General features: G+C 38.1%; 1 protein-coding gene across 1 annotated transcript; it reads right to left on the bottom strand.

The window, feature by feature from the left end:
- Positions 1-4,356: 4,356 nt before the first annotated feature.
- On the bottom strand, positions 4,357-6,606 carry LOC113345357 (L-type lectin-domain containing receptor kinase IX.1-like). The gene has a single exon (XM_026589135.1). It carries the CDS (start codon positions 6,216-6,218, stop codon positions 4,524-4,526), a length of 1,695 nt encoding a protein of 564 aa, XP_026444920.1. The 5' UTR covers positions 6,219-6,606; the 3' UTR covers positions 4,357-4,523.
- Positions 6,607-19,497: the final 12,891 nt, after the last annotated feature.

Raw genomic sequence — 19,497 nt, 5'->3', positions numbered from 1 at the left:
AGCGCTTTAAGGATAATGGGGAGTACAATTGTTTCGGATCAAGCTACTGCGGGTGGTAGTGGCAGTAACTTTACGAATATTAAAGTCCCAGAACCTAAGGGGTTTTCTGGCGCAAGAGATGCGAAGGCATTGGATAATTTCATGTGGGACATGGACCAATAATTCAAGGCCGCCAGAACCCCGGAAGAACAAAAGGTTACTCTCGTTAGCATGTACCTGGAAGGTGATGCGAAGTTGTGGTGGAGAACTAGAACTAATGATGACCTTACTGCTGGTCGTCCATGTATTGTGACATGGGATGTCATGAAAGAAGAATTGAAGAGTCAATTCTTACCAAGCAATTCTGATTGGCTATCCATAGAGAGTTTGCGTAAGCTGAGGCATATCGGTACACCACGAGAATACGTGAAAGTGTTCTCATCTCTGATGCTAGACATTCACAACATGTCTGAGGATGACAAGTTATTTAATTTTACATCTGGTTTGCAACCGTGGGCTCAGGCTGAAGTGAGAAGGAAGGGTGCCAAATACCTACCTTCAGCCATTGCAATAGTGGACAACCTTGCTGATTTTAGGTCAGTCAATACCTCAACTGATGCTAATAGGAAGGGCAAGGATAAGAAGAACCAGAAGTGTAAGGAAAAGGAGAATAAGAAAAGTTCTGAGGACAAGGAGAAAAGTTATCAAAGGGATGATAGTTTGGCTGCGAAGAACAGAGCTGGTGGATGTTTCTTATGCAAGGGTCCTCACCTTGCGCGTGATTGTCCAAAGAAAGAAAAATTGTCTGCAATCACTGAGGGAAGTAGAGAAAAGATTGAAACTGATGAAGTAGAGCATGTTAATCCTATTCAACTATGCAACATAGTAGCACAAAAGGCAGCAACACAGCATGGGCTGAGTAGCGTTGGCCAGATTTATGTGGAAGTTGGCATTCACAACCATCGTATCTGGGGCATGGAAGATACAGGTACGTCGCATACTGTGATGAGCTTGTCGAAGGAAGAGTACTTGGGTTTGAGGTGTATCAATCTGATCACTGCATGAAGACATTGAATCATGTAGACAAACCTATCAAGGGGATGGCAGTGGTGAATGTTGAAGTTGGAAAATGGCGTGGCCAAGTCAGTGTAATGGTGATGCATCTCAATGACTTTGAGATGATCCTTGGTAACAACTTTTTCAAAGAAGCAAAGGAAACAGTTATGCCTCACCTTGGAGGAATTTTCATACAAAGTCCTAGTACACCTTGTTTCGTGAAAGGTGTAAGGAACATCATTCCATATGATATGAGGCGAGACAAAGGCTGGGCAAGTGAGTTTGCACCTGTAAAGTCTTTTGAATAAAGATTGGCGGAGATTCATGAGGAATTTATATATCCTATGGATCTTAGCATCCCTTGTTACCCGTGATTGATAGAAGTATGAAGCAGGGGCCTTGCGTTGCTGTTTGCAAGTGCCCGAACCTGTAAGATTGCTGAAATATAGAGACTTTGGCATGTTATCTATTTGTTGTTTCTGTTTGAAGTTTAAGTTGGGTATTGCTGATCTTATGGTCTTAGAAGATGACACACTTTTGTTGGTTTATTTACTTTGGTTTAGTTGCTTTCTTTCAGTAAGGCCGAGTGTTGGCCAGTGGTGTAAATGAGAATGAGTCCCTAATGTTTCTTATGTAAGGCTAGTATAATGAATGAAGGTGGTGTTTAAGCAAAAACCTTGTCTCTTTTTGCTTAATGTAAATCTTGTTCATTGGGGAAGCACTACAAGTATACTTATCCAAAGTATACAATAAGAAACGCTGAAAGCAAAACGAAGAAAGAAGAAGTGAAGTTGGTGTCATAGGAGAGTTTGATGTTGGGAGAGTTACGTAGAAGTGCGACAGTATTTGGCAGTGATAGCATGGAGTCACGCAGCAAGAATGAAGATGTAAGTCCATCAAGCATATGAGTTAAGAGTAACTCATAGTTAGGAAGAGCATGATGTTGTTTTTCTGCTACATTAAAGCGTAGCAGTTTGAAAGAACAAGTGAGGCCTTGTTAGTTTCAAAGGCGCGTGAAGAGGAACCCTGTCCAGTAAAGTGGTGGAGAGCCCATGGTATCTTAAGTCATGGCTAATGTCATGCATTTCAGTCGAGTTTGCACAAGAGTGTTGCAAAAATGATTGAAGAATACTTAGTCTACAGTAAGGCCTGTTGGATTGCAAGAGTGCAATGTCAGTCGGAGTTGAAGGCAGTAAGCTAAGTTATGCATATCAGGATGATATGTTGGCTGTTTGGCGTGTACACTTAAGCACAAAATGACTGGAAAAAAAAGATTTGTGATGCTGATGCAATCAGAAGTGGACAATTAGCTTAGGGTTTAGCTAAGGGAGTACTGCTGAATTTCATAGGAGTTCTGAAAGTGCATGGCAACAGATCCCAAGAGCATTTGGGTGTTGAGATATGAATGAAGTGGAGATTGAAGCATAACCGATGATGCAACAATAAAGCTGGAATTCATTGGCTCAATGGAAAGGAAAACAAACTAAGTGGCGGCATAAAGTACTAGGCAGAGATGTTTGGCAAGGTTGAAGGCCAAAAAAAGTTGCTGATTTCTGAGAGTGGCTCAGATGAACTTATGTAGCATTCAACGAGGACGTTGAATGGATTGGGTGGGGAAGGTCTATGACATGGCCCAACAGTTAAGCGCAACAGTTGCGCGTTACTGAGAATGTAGCCTGGAAGATGGAGCTGCACATGCCGACGATGTAGCACCAACATGGCTGAGACAAGAAAGGCTACTTAGCACATGCAATATTATGCTATAGTGTTGCATATCCTTATTCATAGTTATCCCAGCTCAAGGAAAGAATAAAGGATGATATGCAAAGTCATGCAATGACTTTAGCATGGTCCCGAGATTTGGCCAAGGATTGGACTATGCATATGCAACAATGGCGGCGCCAAACGCACCATTGGTATCAATTGCTCAGGCCATAGGAATGCAAGTGATGCATATGAAGCATGAAGTTGAACTAAGCATGTCAAGACTCAATTCGTATGATATTTGGATGTTGGCATCCAAATGAGCTAAGTGCATTACGAGATGAATATAGCGCAACTATTGCCGAAGACTTGGCAGAGGCCAAGAGTGAGTAAAGCACAATCATTGACGAGCATTGGCATGGGCCAAAGTTAGTGCAGCGTAATGATTGCCGGATTTGAGTTCAAGCTGTCAGTTGCGAGTGTGTGTGCATCACACGCATGCCAAAGTGAAAGAGAAAGTTAGATACGGTCATAAAGGAGCTTTGTAACCGAGTTTGGCATAGCCTAACCGTTTGAGACAGGTGCGGCGCCATTGTGCAAGCCACCACCAAAGCTAGCAGTTAAAAAGTAAGTCAGACGGTTTGGGAACTGCCATGTACTGATGGATGTTCATGGGGCGTGCAACAGAGTTGCAAACGTATTGGCCTTGGTTTTTGGCATTATAAATAACCAGGGAACCCTTGCATTTGAGAGTTGTTTAATAGTTCAAGTGTTGAGGAACCACATTGTAGTATATAAATTACATTGAGTTTATAGAGTCCATTGGTTGGACGAGTTTTGTATCTTCCCCTTAAGCTAATAAATTGAGTTTGTTGGCTTATACGTTTGCCTTTTGTATACTGTTGATTCGAAGTTACTCCCTAATTTCTGTGAAGCATAAACATGGAAGGAACTTCTTTGTAGTATGGGCTACATTGTTTGGTAGAAATAGTCTAAGTTAAGTCTTCTATTGCATAACTCAGTGAAGTTGGCTGTTTGTATTGGTGCAAACTTATAAGGCTGAAATACGAGTGGGTGATAAAAGATCACTGAACCACTGTATTATCGGGTTATACCTGGGCGAAAAATTAGTTGGAGCATTTACAGGTGTGACACAAAGTCAGGTGTTGCAATGAAGATTGAGGGGAAACGGATCACTTCTCCTCGTGCTTCAGTTTTCCGGTTGCTAAGCAATGATTTGGTAGGGAGAGCTGTAGTAAGGAATGTTAATATGAGTGGTTACCATTTGTTTTGTTTTCTGCTTAGTAAAAAGAATAATAAGATAAGGGTTGTTTTTTTTTTGACAAAAGACGAAGGCCTTTAACAAGGTTAATGGTCCTCCTCGACTGTTGGTAAGAGTCAGACAGGAGGGGTAGACCAGTACATGGGAGACTTTTTATTCGGCGCCGAGAATTATTATTGCTTAACAAAGTCACCTTCATCATAAAAGGGATCGACTTCTTCATCCCAGTACCAGCACCTACAAAGTCACCTTGATTGTTGCTTGACACTGCTGCTGCGAAGGAATTATTATTAGATACCTCAGCATCCGCATACTAATTAAAACATTTTAAAATCTTGATCCATGAATTACTAAATTCTCATCTTTCTGCCAATTTATACAACATTTTGTGCATCGCACAGTAGTCATAAATGATAAGTTTACTGAAATTTTATGTAAATTTCATCCCAAACTCTAGCTGCAAACACAGTGAGTTTAGAACATTAGCGTGTATCAATCAGGTCTAACAAGGATGTACGGGAGATTCTGATGTGGAAGAACCAGCAGAAGTCTTCGTCAACATCTGAGACGAATTGGCTTTTGAACATTTACTGCATCCACATTGGCTACCATTTGTCTGCGAATTCGAGTAATCACCACAAGCTGAAGCAAAAGCAAGCTTGCACATATCCACTCGGGGTGCATAAGGATAATTATATACCGGAAGAGGCAGCTTTGTTGGAAGATTCACCAATGGGGATTCATGGTTCAGAAGACTCATCACTTGCCTAATGGAAGGTCTAGTTGTAGGATCCGGATGCGCACACCATAATCCTAAAATCAACAAACGTTCCATTTCTTGTCCATCAAAATCCATATTTAGCCTTTCATCGGCCGCTTCAACAATCTTACCATTTCCATAGAGTTCCCAAACCCAATCTACCAAGTTTTCCTTGTTTTGTTCAACCGGCTTCCTACCGCAGGCAATCTCCAGCGCAACGATCCCGAAACTATAAACATCGGATTCTTTGCTTGATTTACTTGTATATGTACATTCTGGGGCTAAGTAGCCCAGAGTTCCGGCTAAGGCTGTCGTTTGAGAACCTAAATGATGATCAACCAGCCGAGCTAAACCGAAATCGCCGAGTTTAGCATTGAAATCTGAATCCAGCATGACATTACTTGCTTTAATATCTCTGTGAAGTACACATTGTTCCCATAATTCATGTAGATATAGCAGCGCAGAAGCTAAACCAAGAGCTATTTTGTACCTGGCTTCCCAATTTAGAACTCCTCGGAAAAGATGCTTATCGAGGCTGCGGTTTGGCATGAATTCGTACACAAGAAGCAATTCATTTCGTTGGTGGCTCCAACCTATGAGCTGAACCAAATTTCTGTGTCGCAGTTTACTAATTATCCTGACTTCTGATTGATATTCCCTTCTTCCTTGTTGTGATCCTTTTGATATCCTCTTGACAGCGACATTCAAGTTTACACCGCTTAAGAACCCTCTGTAAACGCCTCCAAATCCTCCCTCTCCAAGTTTCCCTGCCTCGTGGAAGTTATTTGTCGCATCAACAAGTTCGCTATATAAGAACCTTTTCGGGCCTGTTCCTTTCTCAAATGCATCATCCATAGATGAATCAGAATTCGCTGCATCAAGATGAGAGTTCCTTGCGCGGCGCCTCTTTATGCTCCACCAGATAAATATAGCGAAACCAATCGAACAGCCGAAAGCATCCAAACCAACAATAAGCCCCACCACCAAACTGTTAACACCGTTTCCTTTTCTGAAGGTGGAATTGAATTGCCAGGAAAGGATTTTATGGTTCTCTAAAATCGTTCCGGTACTGGCAGCCGAGAACCCAACTCTAACCGTCTCCGGCAGGTACTTGCTTAGATCAATTGTATGAGACAAAGTAGAGTTTCGATTGATAACGGGATTTTCAGCATAAGTTAAGGAAGCAGACAAGTTTTTTGTAGTCGAGTTGTAGCTTAGCCAAGCATTAATAACGTGTTTTCCATTCCTCATACTACCATTTTGAAATGCCTTGGTATCCACCGATACCACCGAGTTAACGTTGAAACCAACATGACTAGAACATGGATCCCACTCGTTTTTATGAGTGTCCAACTCAACTGCAACAAATGTATACTCTTCCGATTCCTGATCAGCTGCGCGTGAACTCATTAGGCCAAGAAATCCACCGCCAAACATTGGAGAAACCTTAGATCTAAAAGGGGCCAGGAAAAAAGTGACGCCATCACCGTGACCACCAAATTCAGTATCATTTACGGTCTCTATCACCAAGGAGAAGCGTGTACTGAAACCTGCAACCCTTCCGGTGGATGGATCCCAAATTTGTATAGGTTGGCTGATAATAGTGATGATTGGCTGGAATCAGTAGTAGTAGGCATGCACGAACTAGAGAAACCAAAATATAACCTTGAGGGCGTCTTTTTAGCGTAACAAACTGAAAGGTACCATAAGAAGAAGTTAGAACAGGACAGTGAATTTCCATGGAAAGATAAGTATGCGTTGAATTTTCAACTCGAAGCATATGCTGAGGACTAGCAAGAAGTAGGAACAGGACAGGTTGACGTCATTAGACTTCCAGTTTGTTGTACGTATGAAAAATCTTCCGAGAGAATTGTCTTAGAAAAGGCGAACTTGAAATCTGTCCTTTATTTGAAAAATCAAGCTTTTGGTGATAATATGTGGGAGGCTCAAATTGCTGTTCTTCAATCTTCAGAATAACTGGTGATAATACGACGATGCATTTTAATTTAAGAAGAAAATAATGGTCTTAATCAAGATGGCCCTTTGTGTTACCACTTGTTTGTGTTTGCAATCAAATTGCAGTTTGTATTATTGCTGGTAGAGGGTCTGGTCTGTATATGGCGGCTTTCAATGCATGGCAGTGTTGAGAATATACTGGCCGAACACGTGAAAAGCTGCTGCATACGTTAGAAACTCCATTAATTAATACTTGATTATTTAATAAACTCTCATAAATTATTATTGGATAAAGAGTATTATTACATTAACTAGTTGGAAGCCTAACAAGCTAAGCTCCGAGAGCGAACCACTACATTAGTTAAACAGGTTGTCGTGCTAGCCTACCAGCGAGCCTCATGAGAAACCATGCTAAGGGAGCCGAAGCGGATAGGGGGCTTCGATTATATCGCAAGAGGGGCATGCTAACTCTACCATCCATGTCAAACTATGTAATATTGCGCCATTGGGGACTCGAACCTGGGACCTCCTGGAGCGCATGAAACCTTTGTGGAACGGGGATGATCAGCTGATGTAGGTGGCCCGTTATTAATATTTTTAGCCGGTTTCGAGTCGGGGATAACGTGCCAAGTTAATAATTCGCTAAAATTATGAATTAATACATTTTTGATTACTTATGTAGACCCCGTATGAAATATCAATTAATAATTCACTATATATATATATATATATATATATATATATTCAATTAGGGATGCACATGGGAAGGGACGGTACGGGTTTTTGCCTAGCTCAGTACTTGTACCTCCCTATGGCCAGTACCGGTATCTTGTACCTGTACAGTACGGTACGGGACCTGTACTTGTTTAACTCGGTACGGGACGAGACCGGTTCTTTATGTGTAGCTTATCTGCGTAGTGGTTACTGCATATGTAAAAAAAAACAAGAAAGCAAAGCAAAAAATCTTGAAAGTTCTAAGTTTAAAAACTTTAACTGTTAAGACTTAAGCGTCTTAAGACCTGAATTCATACATACTTTAAGAAAAATCTTTAAACTTCTAAGTTCAACAACATCAAATGTTTAAAAGTTCAAGTAGAAAAAACAGAAAGCAAAGAAAAAAAACAGCATTTCGGCAGTTTGGCTTTGGCAATTGACCACTTTCATAAGTTTGGTGTGACAAAAAACGAACTCCATCTCCAAGCATCAAGCATCCAAGACCTCTGACAGTTGAACCACACCCAAGATATCTGTAACAACAATTTATATTTCAGTTTATGCATAAAAGTCATGAGTTGAAATCTCTGTTAAAGGACAATAATAAAAAAAATACATTGACTTTTTAAGCTTTATCAGGTGTGAATGTGGGTCTTTGATTGTCAACGAATAACATAAGGCATGGAGAGTAAGACTTAAAACCCAATGGTAATATTCTTGTTCAGAAAGAACAGGGAGTAATCAGCAAAGTATTATCGAACAAACACATGAATACTGAAATAGTAATCAAACAAAGAAAAGTTTATATTACCTTCCTCATCCTTGGAGTTACCATCTGGTACATAATCAGCTAAAAGATCAAAATCAATGGGTTTGGTTAACCATCTTTGACAACAGAGCAAAGCCTCAACTGTTCTTGGAGATAAAGAACTTCTCCACGGACTAAGCACACGCTTTCCGGTGCTAAAAGCTGATTCGGAAGCAATCGAAGACACTGGCATGGCTAATATATACTTTGCAATACATGAAAGTATCTTATACCTGCTACTGTTAGCCTGCCACCAAGCCAGAATATCAAAACTAGGCCTGCCTGTATTGTTCCCATCCGATTCAGACTCATCAAACACTTCCATTAAGTAAATATCCAACTCTGTTATTGTTGCCTCCGCAGCTGATTGGTTCTTCTTGTGCCTTTTCTTCCTTGACTGAAGAGTAGCAAGTCGACCACCATTTGGAGCAATAACTGAGTTCTCAACTACAACACTACTAGATGAACTTGCCACCTCCTCTTTAATTGAATGAAAATACTTGTATTCTTCAAAGAGTATCTTAAAGTCCCTCTTGACCTGTCTCATAACTGTATTAACCCTAACAAGGTATTGCTCATATAAACACTGAAGAGCAAATTCTAAACCCTTCTCCTTCTATCTTGGGTCCAACAGTTGAGCGAAAAACAAGACAGAATTCATCTTTTCATAAGCACCCCAATAAAAATTGTACTTTGTAAACATAATATCAGCCATACGAGCAATAAATGGATCATTAGTTGCATTATCTCTAAACTCAACTAACTTTTCATGGATGAGTACCACTTCCCAGAAGAAACCAGGAGTTGTAACAGTTTTGGAGGCAGAAAATCTAACAGTAGCATCAAAAAATATCTTTAAGCACTTCAGAAGACCTCTAGCATATTTCCAATCCTCTTCATATGGAGCATGTTGACGAGGATTTTTGTTCTTGATGTTAGTCTTTTTCTTCCCCTTTTTATTACAATCATCCTAAACTTCCCCCTCAGATTCAGAACTAGAGTAATCCTCAAAAGCATTATCAATTTCCATGTCATAATTATCAGTATCAGGTAAAGCATCTTTCCTTGATTTTTCAAATATGTACTTCTGTCTAAAGTCCCTATCATGCTTTTAACCTTTTGAAAACCTTTTCATACTTTTCAGCATCTTCTAACATTAAATAAGTACTATTCCATCTACGTTTCACATCCAAGATCAAACCTTGCTTATATTCAATCTTTTCTGATCCACAACAAGTTTTAAACCTATTCAACCTAGCAGGAGATCTAGTTACATATTTGATAACTGACCTGATCCTACATATCGACTTATTGTAGAGTCTGACTGCATCTCTTGTCACAATGGCAAGAACATGAGCTGCACATCTGACCTGGTAAGAGTGAAGTGAACAAATCAGAAATGAAATGTACACATACATTGGATTAAACATATGCATTGAAAAGTTACAGAATTACATTGAAAAACTAACTTACGTGCAAATATTCGGCTCTAACTGGAGATGAAGTCCAACCAATCACACTTTGCTTCAAATATTCAATTGCCTTCGTATTAGCACTAGCGTTGTCTAGAGTAACCCCAAACACATCCTCTAGACCCCAATCCAATAAACATCTTTCTAACATTTGAACAATATCACTGCCTGTGTGACCTTCAATTTAACAAAACAAGATGATCCTCTTTTGTAACTTCCAATTTTGATCAATAAAATGAACAGTTACGCATATGTAGTTATAATTGTTAGGTGAAGTCCATGTGTCAGTTGTCAAGGACACCCTCATTTTGGTAGATGCAAAGTAACGTTTCAGAAGAACTTTCTCATCGAGATAGAGTTGTTACAAATCCTTATAAATGGTCATACGACTCGGAATTTTGAATCTAGGCTCCAACATTTGACAGAAGGCCCTAAACCCTTCACCTTCAACAATTCTGAATGGATTCTCATCAACAATGATAAACATAACAAGAGCCTTTATGCATGATTCTTGACTGAAATTAGATGCAATCAATTTACTATCCTCACCTGGCCTGTGGGGTTCAAACATCAATAATTGTTGTCCTTCCACCTTGTTCTTATTAGGATTCTGGGTGCAATGCCTCAAGTGTTTCCATAACCCAGACGTACCATTCTTTTGACTACCGGATTTTAATTTCTTGGGACAATGCTTACACTGTGCCCATTCCTCATCTAATTTTATAAAATCCTTCCAAGCTTTTGAACTGGATTTCGGCTTCTTGGCTACATCAACAACAGGAGTTGTAGCTTCATTTGGATCTCCCTGAGCAGCTTGCTGAGCATCAGCAGAAGGTACAGGTTAAGATGTTGGGTGAATAGAGGAACCAACTTCAGTTGCAGCTTGACTTTGAGTTACATTTGCATCCATCTGAAATGAAAAAAACAAGTTAAAAACACCAGAGTTAGAACATTAAAACAACCAATATTCAGACACTACACATAGCCAAACAACAAACCCCCATTTCAACAAAAGGCAAAAAACTCACAGACCAACACTTTTTTACCACACTTGACAAGATTAACTTAAAAATTACAAACCCAAAGTAGAGAAATGCACCCTGATATTCCCTATTTATCCATATCTCATTTGCAATTTCACAAATATATACCTAAAATTATATGATTTGAACCCTTTCAATTAAATCATTAGACAAGTAAACCAGGATACATGAATAAAAACAAAATGAAATTATGGGAAATGTTAGGGTTTGTTAATTATACCTGAAGAAGATGTACCAGGTCATTTGTTTTTCTCGACATAAGAAAACTTACGGAGCAATAATTAAATAACCAAACACGGTGATTAATTTAGTTCAATATGCTCGACATAACATATCTCACGGAACACCAACTAAGCTAATAAAACAACTTGGTTATATAGTGCTCAACATAAGATGCATTAAGGAGCCTCACAGTAATACATAAAATATGTATCAGGGATGATCAATATTGTGGAATACACAAGGATTCATTCTATCTTGAATCACTATTTACATAATGACAATTATAGACATAATCCTTGAAAACAAAAGATTTTAACCTATCTTCCATCAAAGATTGACAGTATAGGCTTAACTTTTGTATTTTTCAAAAGTCCATTCATTCTTTTACCAGTACGTGAATACCGAACATGAACGACTTTACTTTTGACAAAGTATGGGACAAACATAGTTCACGAACGTAATCACCAATATCTCATAACAAATTGCAATAACAAATCATAAAGATTAAATACTGCAAAACATCATCCTCCAAATATTTTTTAGAATTTAAGCCAACAAACCTAAAAAAGAACAAGAAGATGAAAAAATAATAGCTATGTGTATTCACAATCATTGCTATCCACTAGTTATTCTTCCAACTAAACCAAAAAGAAGACATACTAGGCAACATAGAGATTTCTCAAGGCCTCTACTGAGAGTTCCTTCTCATTATTAAAGAACCCGTTGATTATGGGATCATTCAATTCCTCTAAGTCTTCAAAAATATCAGTTAACTCACTGAGTTCTCCTTTTAGATCACGCAAGGTGTTCTTGGTTAGAGACAACACTTGTTCATAGTGAGTTATTTTTTCCAAAGAGGTAACAATTTGAGATTTTAAATTATTTCTCTTGTTGATAAAAACTTTGACCATGCCTCTAACATCATTATCAGAATGACAAATAGATAAGAGACAGTTAGAGGAAGAACCTTTTCCAATGTTTGTAGCATTCACTTTCTTCAGCCTTGAGGAGGAAATTCCTTTACACAAATACACTTTTGCTGCCTCGATTGCATCCCTTCTTGTAGTACCTCTAGTTACAGGAGCCATGAAACTGTACTTTTAGGAAGAAGAAGGTCTACAAAAGAATAAAGACAGACTTATGAACGTCTAAACCCTAGAAGAACAAGTCTTCTGTAGTTTACTGATCCATTATCTATATTGTTAGAAGAATATTTTCTTAACAAAAATAAATACAATACCTGAGCCAAAAAGACGCAACAATCCATTTTCTCAAGTTAAAGATGAGGATGCGAACGTCTCTGGAACTAGACAGAGACGTTATGATCCAAACGCTCCCCTTGTTTTCCACATAGTGGTTTACCAAGGTTTGTTGTGTAAAAAAATTTCCTACCTCTTCTGAATCTGGAAGCACTGGCTTTATGAGTTCCCTGTTGATTATCCAGATTCATCTTTTTCATGTTCTTTTGCACGTGCTTTGAACATGATTTGCATTTCTACATAACAAACACATCATAGATCCTTTGTCTTGTCGAAGTACCTTCTGTTTATCACAACTTTCAACCTTTAATCCATGATTAATAGAAGCAGTAGGTTTGACAATGCCAGCAGTTTTGTCTTTAAATCCTAAACCATTTGTGTTTCCAAAGGACTTCTGACCAAATAGCATTGCTGAAATTTTGTCAGATCTTCCAGACAATCTTTGTAGATCATCTTTAAGAGTGTTAATCTCTTTTTCCTTTAGAGCAATGGTTCTGGTGAGTTCATCATTGAGACGATCTATCTCAAGAGTTTTCACCTGGATTAATGATTCTAGTTTCTTCAATGAAGCTTTTAATTGAAGATTTTCTTGAAGAACCTCTCTATTCAAGAATTCAGAAATCTTTGTGTCACACTCAAATTCTGAATCAGGACTCGAGTATGAGGATGTTTCGATTGCAAGAGCTGAGGGTTCATCACATCCATCAGATGTATTCAACTCGTTGACACTTAAAGATTTTTCCTTTACAGAATCATTAGCGGTAAATGCTGACGAAAGATGTATGTCACATCTAAGGCTTCTTTTCTCAAATTCTTTGATTCTTTCTGTCATTAATGGTTTGTCAAAACAATCACCATTAAAGCAACATTCATCAGCCTAAGACAAGCTAGAAGTTTCACTTGTGTCGGAAACAACATTGAATGCAAAGGTTTGAACAGAATTATGATCAAGAATTTTTACCTTTTCATTTGGAGGACAAGATATAACATTACATACTTCTTGTCCTTGGAACTGAGTTAACTCTTCATGCATTGCATTTTACCATAAGGTATATCTCAGAGTTTTATCAATATTCCTTTTGAAAAGGACAGGGGTTTTAGAACATTCTCTGAGATTGTGTTTTATTCCTGGTGAAGCGCTCATAGAGATTTTATCGTCCATAGAGTCAGATCGCTACAAACACAGACTTGTAAGGTCTTGAATGTGTTTGCCTGCTCTGATACCAATTGAAAAAGAGGGGGTCTAACAACACCACCCAATATTTCGCTTAGCAATCTGTATGGACTAAATCTGAAATACTTTCTAGAGAATCAACTAGACAGTCAGACTCAATCTAGGTAAAAGTATCTCAAGGATATAATATCTCTCTGTTGTTTTTATTTACTCAAGCTAATAGAAATGAGCGAGTCTTTAATCAAACACAAGGAATAACTTGGATGGTACCAAAGACCAATATCCAAGGATCAATCAATGGCAATCAACAACCAAAGGTTGGATTACTCTAATTGATGATCTAACGCACAACCTGTATTATTTCAATTATAAAGATAAAACAATATAATGCGGAAATTGAAATAACACAGACACCAGAAATTTTGTTAACAAGGAAACCGCAAATGCAGAAAAACCCCGGGACCTAGTCCATATTGAACACACACTGTATTAAGCCGCTACAGACACTAGCCTACTCCAAGCTAACTTCGGACTGGACTGTAGTTGAACCCCAATTAATATCCTACTGATCTAAGGTACAATTATGCTCCTACACCTATGATCCCAGCAGGATACTGCACACTTGATTCCCTTAGCCGATCTCACCCTCAACTAAGATTTTCTACGACCCAAAATCGCAAGCTTTGACAATAAACAAATCTGTCTCACACAGACAAGTCTACCAAAGGATCAATCTGTCTCCCACAGATAAACCCTAAAGGTTTTGTTGCGTATTTTGATAATAATCAAGGTGAACGGGAACCAATTGATAATCCGGTCTTATATTCATGAAGAACAGCCTAGAGTTATCAATCACCTCACAATAATCTTAATCGTATGGTAGCGAAACAAGATGTTGTGGAATCACAAACAATGATACGAAGATGTTTGTGATTACTTTTTATATCTTGCCTATCAGAGATATCAATATCAAGCTAATCAATCTGATTGTACTCGTGCGATAGAAGATGCAAGATCAGATCACACAACTACGATAAAAGTAGTATCGGTCCGGCTTCACAATCCCAATGAAGTCTTTAAGGCGTTAACCTGGTTTTAGAAGAAGAAAACCAAAGGTTAAAGGAGAATCGACTCTAGCACACAAACTAGTATCCCACGTAAGGTGTGGGGATTAGTTTTGCACAATTCTAGATGTCTCCTTTATATAGTCTTTCAAATCAGGGTTTGAAATCAATGTTAGCTTAGTAACAAAGCATTCAATATTCACTGTTACATGAAAACCTGATTTAGATTCAAGATAATATTTCTCAACCGTTAGATCGAAAACTTAGCTTGTTACACACACTTGACAATGCACACTTCTAGGTTTGTTAACCGTACCCAAACGTATGCACTTGTTGGTTCAACAATAGTTAACTAAAAGGTTAGACATATGAGAATTTCATATCAACCATGTTCTTCTTCACCATAACTAGTTCAAATGACTTCAAATGAACTAGTTAGAGAGTTGTTCAATTGCGAGGAAATTTTATGTACTACACAAGACACAATTGAAGCAAAGATGATTTGATTCACTTGAATCGGTTCATGAACTTTTATAGCCACGGTTTGCAAACTGCATTCCTTAGTCTTTTTAAGTTAAGTTCAGAAATCATCTTCAGATATATAACCTTCTCAAGTTCGCAGACTAGGTTCGCGGACTTAAGTTACCGGGCAGAGTTTACAAACTCCAGTAGAAATTCTCGGGTATGAGAACTTCGTCGGTTCGCGGACTGGGTTCGCGGACTGAGTTCGTGGACTTAGCTTCACGCAAGTAGTTTGTCAACTCCAGTAGAAATTCTCGGGTTTGAGAACTTCGGCAGTTCACGGACTGAGTTCGCGGACTTGGCTCACGCCATTCTTCCGGTTCTCTTGATCAACAAAGTTCGCAAACTTTGGTTCAAGGAATATGACTTATACATAAATGTGTTTCCACAAAATGCTTATGTCCACCATTGGTTATGTAATCTAAACTCTCATTTCAATCATTGACACATTCTTAGAGGACGTTATATAGTTGTTACACCATTTCTCGTCAAAGCAATTTTCAAGATGATTGAAACATATCATGACTTTCGTCACATGGTAAAGATAAACTTGATCGAAGCGAAAAGCTTACCAACACATATTTCGAGATATAGATAGGAGAGGTATACTCGTCTCGAAATACCAAATGTGTATAATCCAAGTCTATATATATAGCATACGACTTCTCGTCTCAAAGAGTAAGAGATAGAGTAGATAGACTTTTGAGTGATAGATAAGTTCAAGTCTTCACATACCTTTTTGTCGAGAATTTCCACCAGTTCCTTAAGTAGTTCTTATACTTGTATGATGAATCGCCATGAAGTCTTTGAGCTCAACTACACATTATATCCTTGTCCGAGACTTAGCTATAATAGACTAGAAATCAAGACTTATAGTTTTGATCATTAACATTGAAAAACATGCTTGAGATAGCAACGAATGCGAGTTCGACCGAGCAATGCTCTAACAAGGAGTCGAGTTACCGAGATAAGATAAGAGGGAAGTACCAGATACTCTCCTAAGGTCCAACACAATAATCAAGATATCTACCACATCAATCCATGAGAGAAAGACATGGAAAGTAAATGGGAAGATAAGACCATGCATTAAAATCTACTAACAAGGCACGTGTGGAGTTATCATAATACCATAATAATATGTCCTTCGGAAGGCGAAGACTTGAAATGCACTCAAAGTTCGTGTCGGGACAATTATCATATTGGGAGAAGTTGAGAGATTATCGGGAATAACACGTCGGTAGATCAAGTCTCATCACTCGACATATGGGGGAGGAGGAGCATTAGATTATATTGTGCTTATACAGTCTATATCGGGTAATTCTATCCAGGACACATTTCTGTTATGTAGATGGGGGAGGAGGGACATAGCATCTCTCATTCTTGAGGAGTACCTGCGGACTATTGTGTAAGGACAATTTGTTGAGAAGGTGGGATCTGCCTTCATGTGTCAAATTATGTATTCAATCCTACTCAATCACTTTTCAGTATTGCTAAATTCATCTGACATTTGATGTTTCGTTGTTACTAGTTCCATCTGTAGTGGTAAAATATCCAAAGACACAAGGCAACATCTAAGGAGTCGAGTTACCGAGATAAGATAAGAGCGAAGTACCAGATCCTCTCCTAAGGTCCAACACAATAATCAAGATATCTACCAAATCAATCCAAGAGAGAAATACATGGAAAGTAAATGGGAAGATAATACCATACATTAAATCTACTGACAAGGCACGTTTGGAGTGATCAGAATACCATAATAATATGTCCTTCGGAAGGCGAAGACTTGGAATGCACTCAAAGTTCGTGTCGGGACAATCATCATATCGGGAATAACACGTCGGAGAATCAAGTCTCATCACACGACAGAGGATCAACAACATTGATACATATATTTAACACCATAGTATGGTTGTATGAGCACTTCGCCTATAAATACCAGGCTAAGCTTTATAAAGAAGGAGGTCTTGTAAGTGAAAGAGTAAGGCCAAGCCCAATGGTAAGGGATATCCCTTAACTATCCCTTATTTGAAACGTATCGAAATGCGCCCAAATGTCATCTCACTATGGAAAAAAGGCATCCTTTAGCTAAACAACACTGCAAATAGTGCAAAGCGGGAACTTAGTTTCGTTCTTCTTCTTTTTTTCTAAATATTTTACCGTTGAATATTTGTATAAGGTAAATTAGGGTTGTCAATGGGTCCGGATCCTCCCGGGTATCACTAGACCCGGACCCTACTTATAAAGGTCGGTTCCGATTCCGATTCCTAAATTTGTGGACCCAGAACCGGACCCGTTTAAAGTCCCGGGTACCCGCCGGTTTTGGGTACCCATTGGGTATTAAAAAAAGCATAAAAAAAAATCTTAAAAACTTAATTTCTTTCTTTTTTTAACTCGAATCTATATTATTTTTATAAAAATTTATTATTATTTCTTTATTAATGTGCTAAATAAAGATTAAATGTAAGGAAAAAATGAAAAAAATAAAATAAATCAAAGTCGAAACTAGCAAAATACTTATAATTTTACTAAAAAGATGAATAAAATGATAAATAACCGGGTACCCGCCGGGTATTACCCGTTTGGACCCATTAACAATCGGGTCCAATCGAATAATTACCCGTCGGGTCCTAAGTTGCTAATGGGTCCAACTCTAGGACCCAGAACCGGACCCGAATCTAGCGGGTCCGGTTTCGTCTGGGTAATGGGTACCCATTGACAGCCCTAGGTTAAATGACAATTAATTAAGAGAAAAGAAAGAGATATGATAGGTAAAAAAAGAGTTTTAGTAAATAAAAAAAGCGAAAAAGAGAAATTTTTGGGTAAATGAGTGAAAACTAGAAATAGATACTGAGTATATGTTGGAAATCACACGGAAACCGCGTTTCGGTAAAGTGAAAAGGAAGTTTCCATGTGATTTCCCTTAGCTATAATCCGCATCAGATGTAATCAACTTTAAAGTATAGTTAAGGGATATCGCTACTGTAAAGCGATATCGAAGACCATAATAGTTGGATTCGCTACAATTAAACTATAGCGAAGCGAAATCGCTTACCATGTATAATGCTTGGCTTAAGGAGAAATATGACAGAAAAGTGATCACCCTGTGAGAATCATTATTTAGCTAGCAACTTGTAACCTTCATAAGCTCAATAAGAATAATTATTCACCCCCGTTGACATAGGTAATTAACCGTATCGAACTGTTATACTTTTTTTGTCTTGACACTATAATTTTCTTGGTTTTGATTTAGTTCTTTGTGAATATTAGGTTTTCTACAACTATACCATCAATGGATACAAACAAGAAGTGGTTCATGTAAATCCGTTTCCTCCGGTTATACATCATGAATTGAGGTATAAAAGTTAGTATTCCCTATGTCTTTTTTGTCTATCCGTTCTGTTTACAAACGTTTAATTTTTTATAATTATGAAACATTTTTAACATAAATCCAATCCAAAATCTAAAATATTATCTATATATAAAGAAACAAATCTATTTACTATCTTTTCTATTAGTTTTCATTCACTCTTTTAATAAAGATATTATGGCTATATGATTCCTAATAAAACTTTACCTATTGGGATAAGATCACATACTCTAAATATAAGATCACATAGTCTCTCAAAATCCCCGTTAATCGTGGGAGAATTTAGAAGAGTCTCCCAACCTCTTTAGAAAACCCCTTTAGTCGTGGGGAAGTTTGAAAGAAACTCTTGAACTCCTTGTTAGTAGTAAAACGCTAGAATCTAGGGAAATGGTTGTTTTGGGGAGTTTATAGTGTATTTTTGTCTCACTACCAATCTCTTAAAAGATTAGAGATTCTGGAAAAGTCTCCCAAACTCCCTAAACTCAAAACACCAAACTATCTCAAACTCCCTACACTCTTTCAAAATCCCCAAAATTAATTGCGTTAGTTGTGACAATCCTCGGTCGAATGAATATCTTTTGACAATCCTCCGGTCAATAAAATATTGTGGGAGACTGGGAGTACTACAGAACTATGACTTGGGCTTCAAACCTCAATTTAAACCTTGTACCCTGCCTGGGCAAGGACAATGAGGCTAATTCCAAAAAGTTTTTCTTTTTTCTTTTTCTTGTTTACAGGGCTGTTCTAGAAAATTTTCTTTTTAATATATTAACTTTTTAGTATAACCTTTCCTTTACCAAAACAAGAAAAAGTTCTGTTCGTCAAGGGTTTTACAACTTTCTTGAAAACCCTATTTTCTTCTTCCTTCTCTTCTCACACTACCGGAAGTTGAAAACGAAAGTGGCAATTGCCTGCAACAATGTCAAATTACTTCCCCGAAGAGATCCTCCAAGAAATCTTCTTAAGGCTACCAGGGAAGTCTCTTTCGTGATTAAGGTGCGTACCTTAATTGATACCCCTAGTTTTCATAGCATGCATCATGAGCTTAGTAACATATTCCCTCCGTTTCTAAAAAAATAGGCTTGTTTGATTTTCACAAAAATAAAGAAAACTAA

Source organism: Papaver somniferum, unplaced genomic scaffold (assembly GCF_003573695.1).
Source record: "Papaver somniferum cultivar HN1 unplaced genomic scaffold, ASM357369v1 unplaced-scaffold_81, whole genome shotgun sequence".
Taxonomy (NCBI): domain Eukaryota; kingdom Viridiplantae; phylum Streptophyta; class Magnoliopsida; order Ranunculales; family Papaveraceae; genus Papaver; species Papaver somniferum.
The sequence above is the reverse complement of the archived record's forward strand: the minus strand, read 5'-3'. Positions and strand labels throughout refer to the sequence as shown.

Excerpts from the sequence above, each read along its gene's own strand:
- LOC113345357 (XM_026589135.1), bottom strand. The coding sequence starts at position 6,218 with ATGTTTGGCGGTGGATTTCTTGGCCTAATGAGTTCACGCGCAGCTGAT.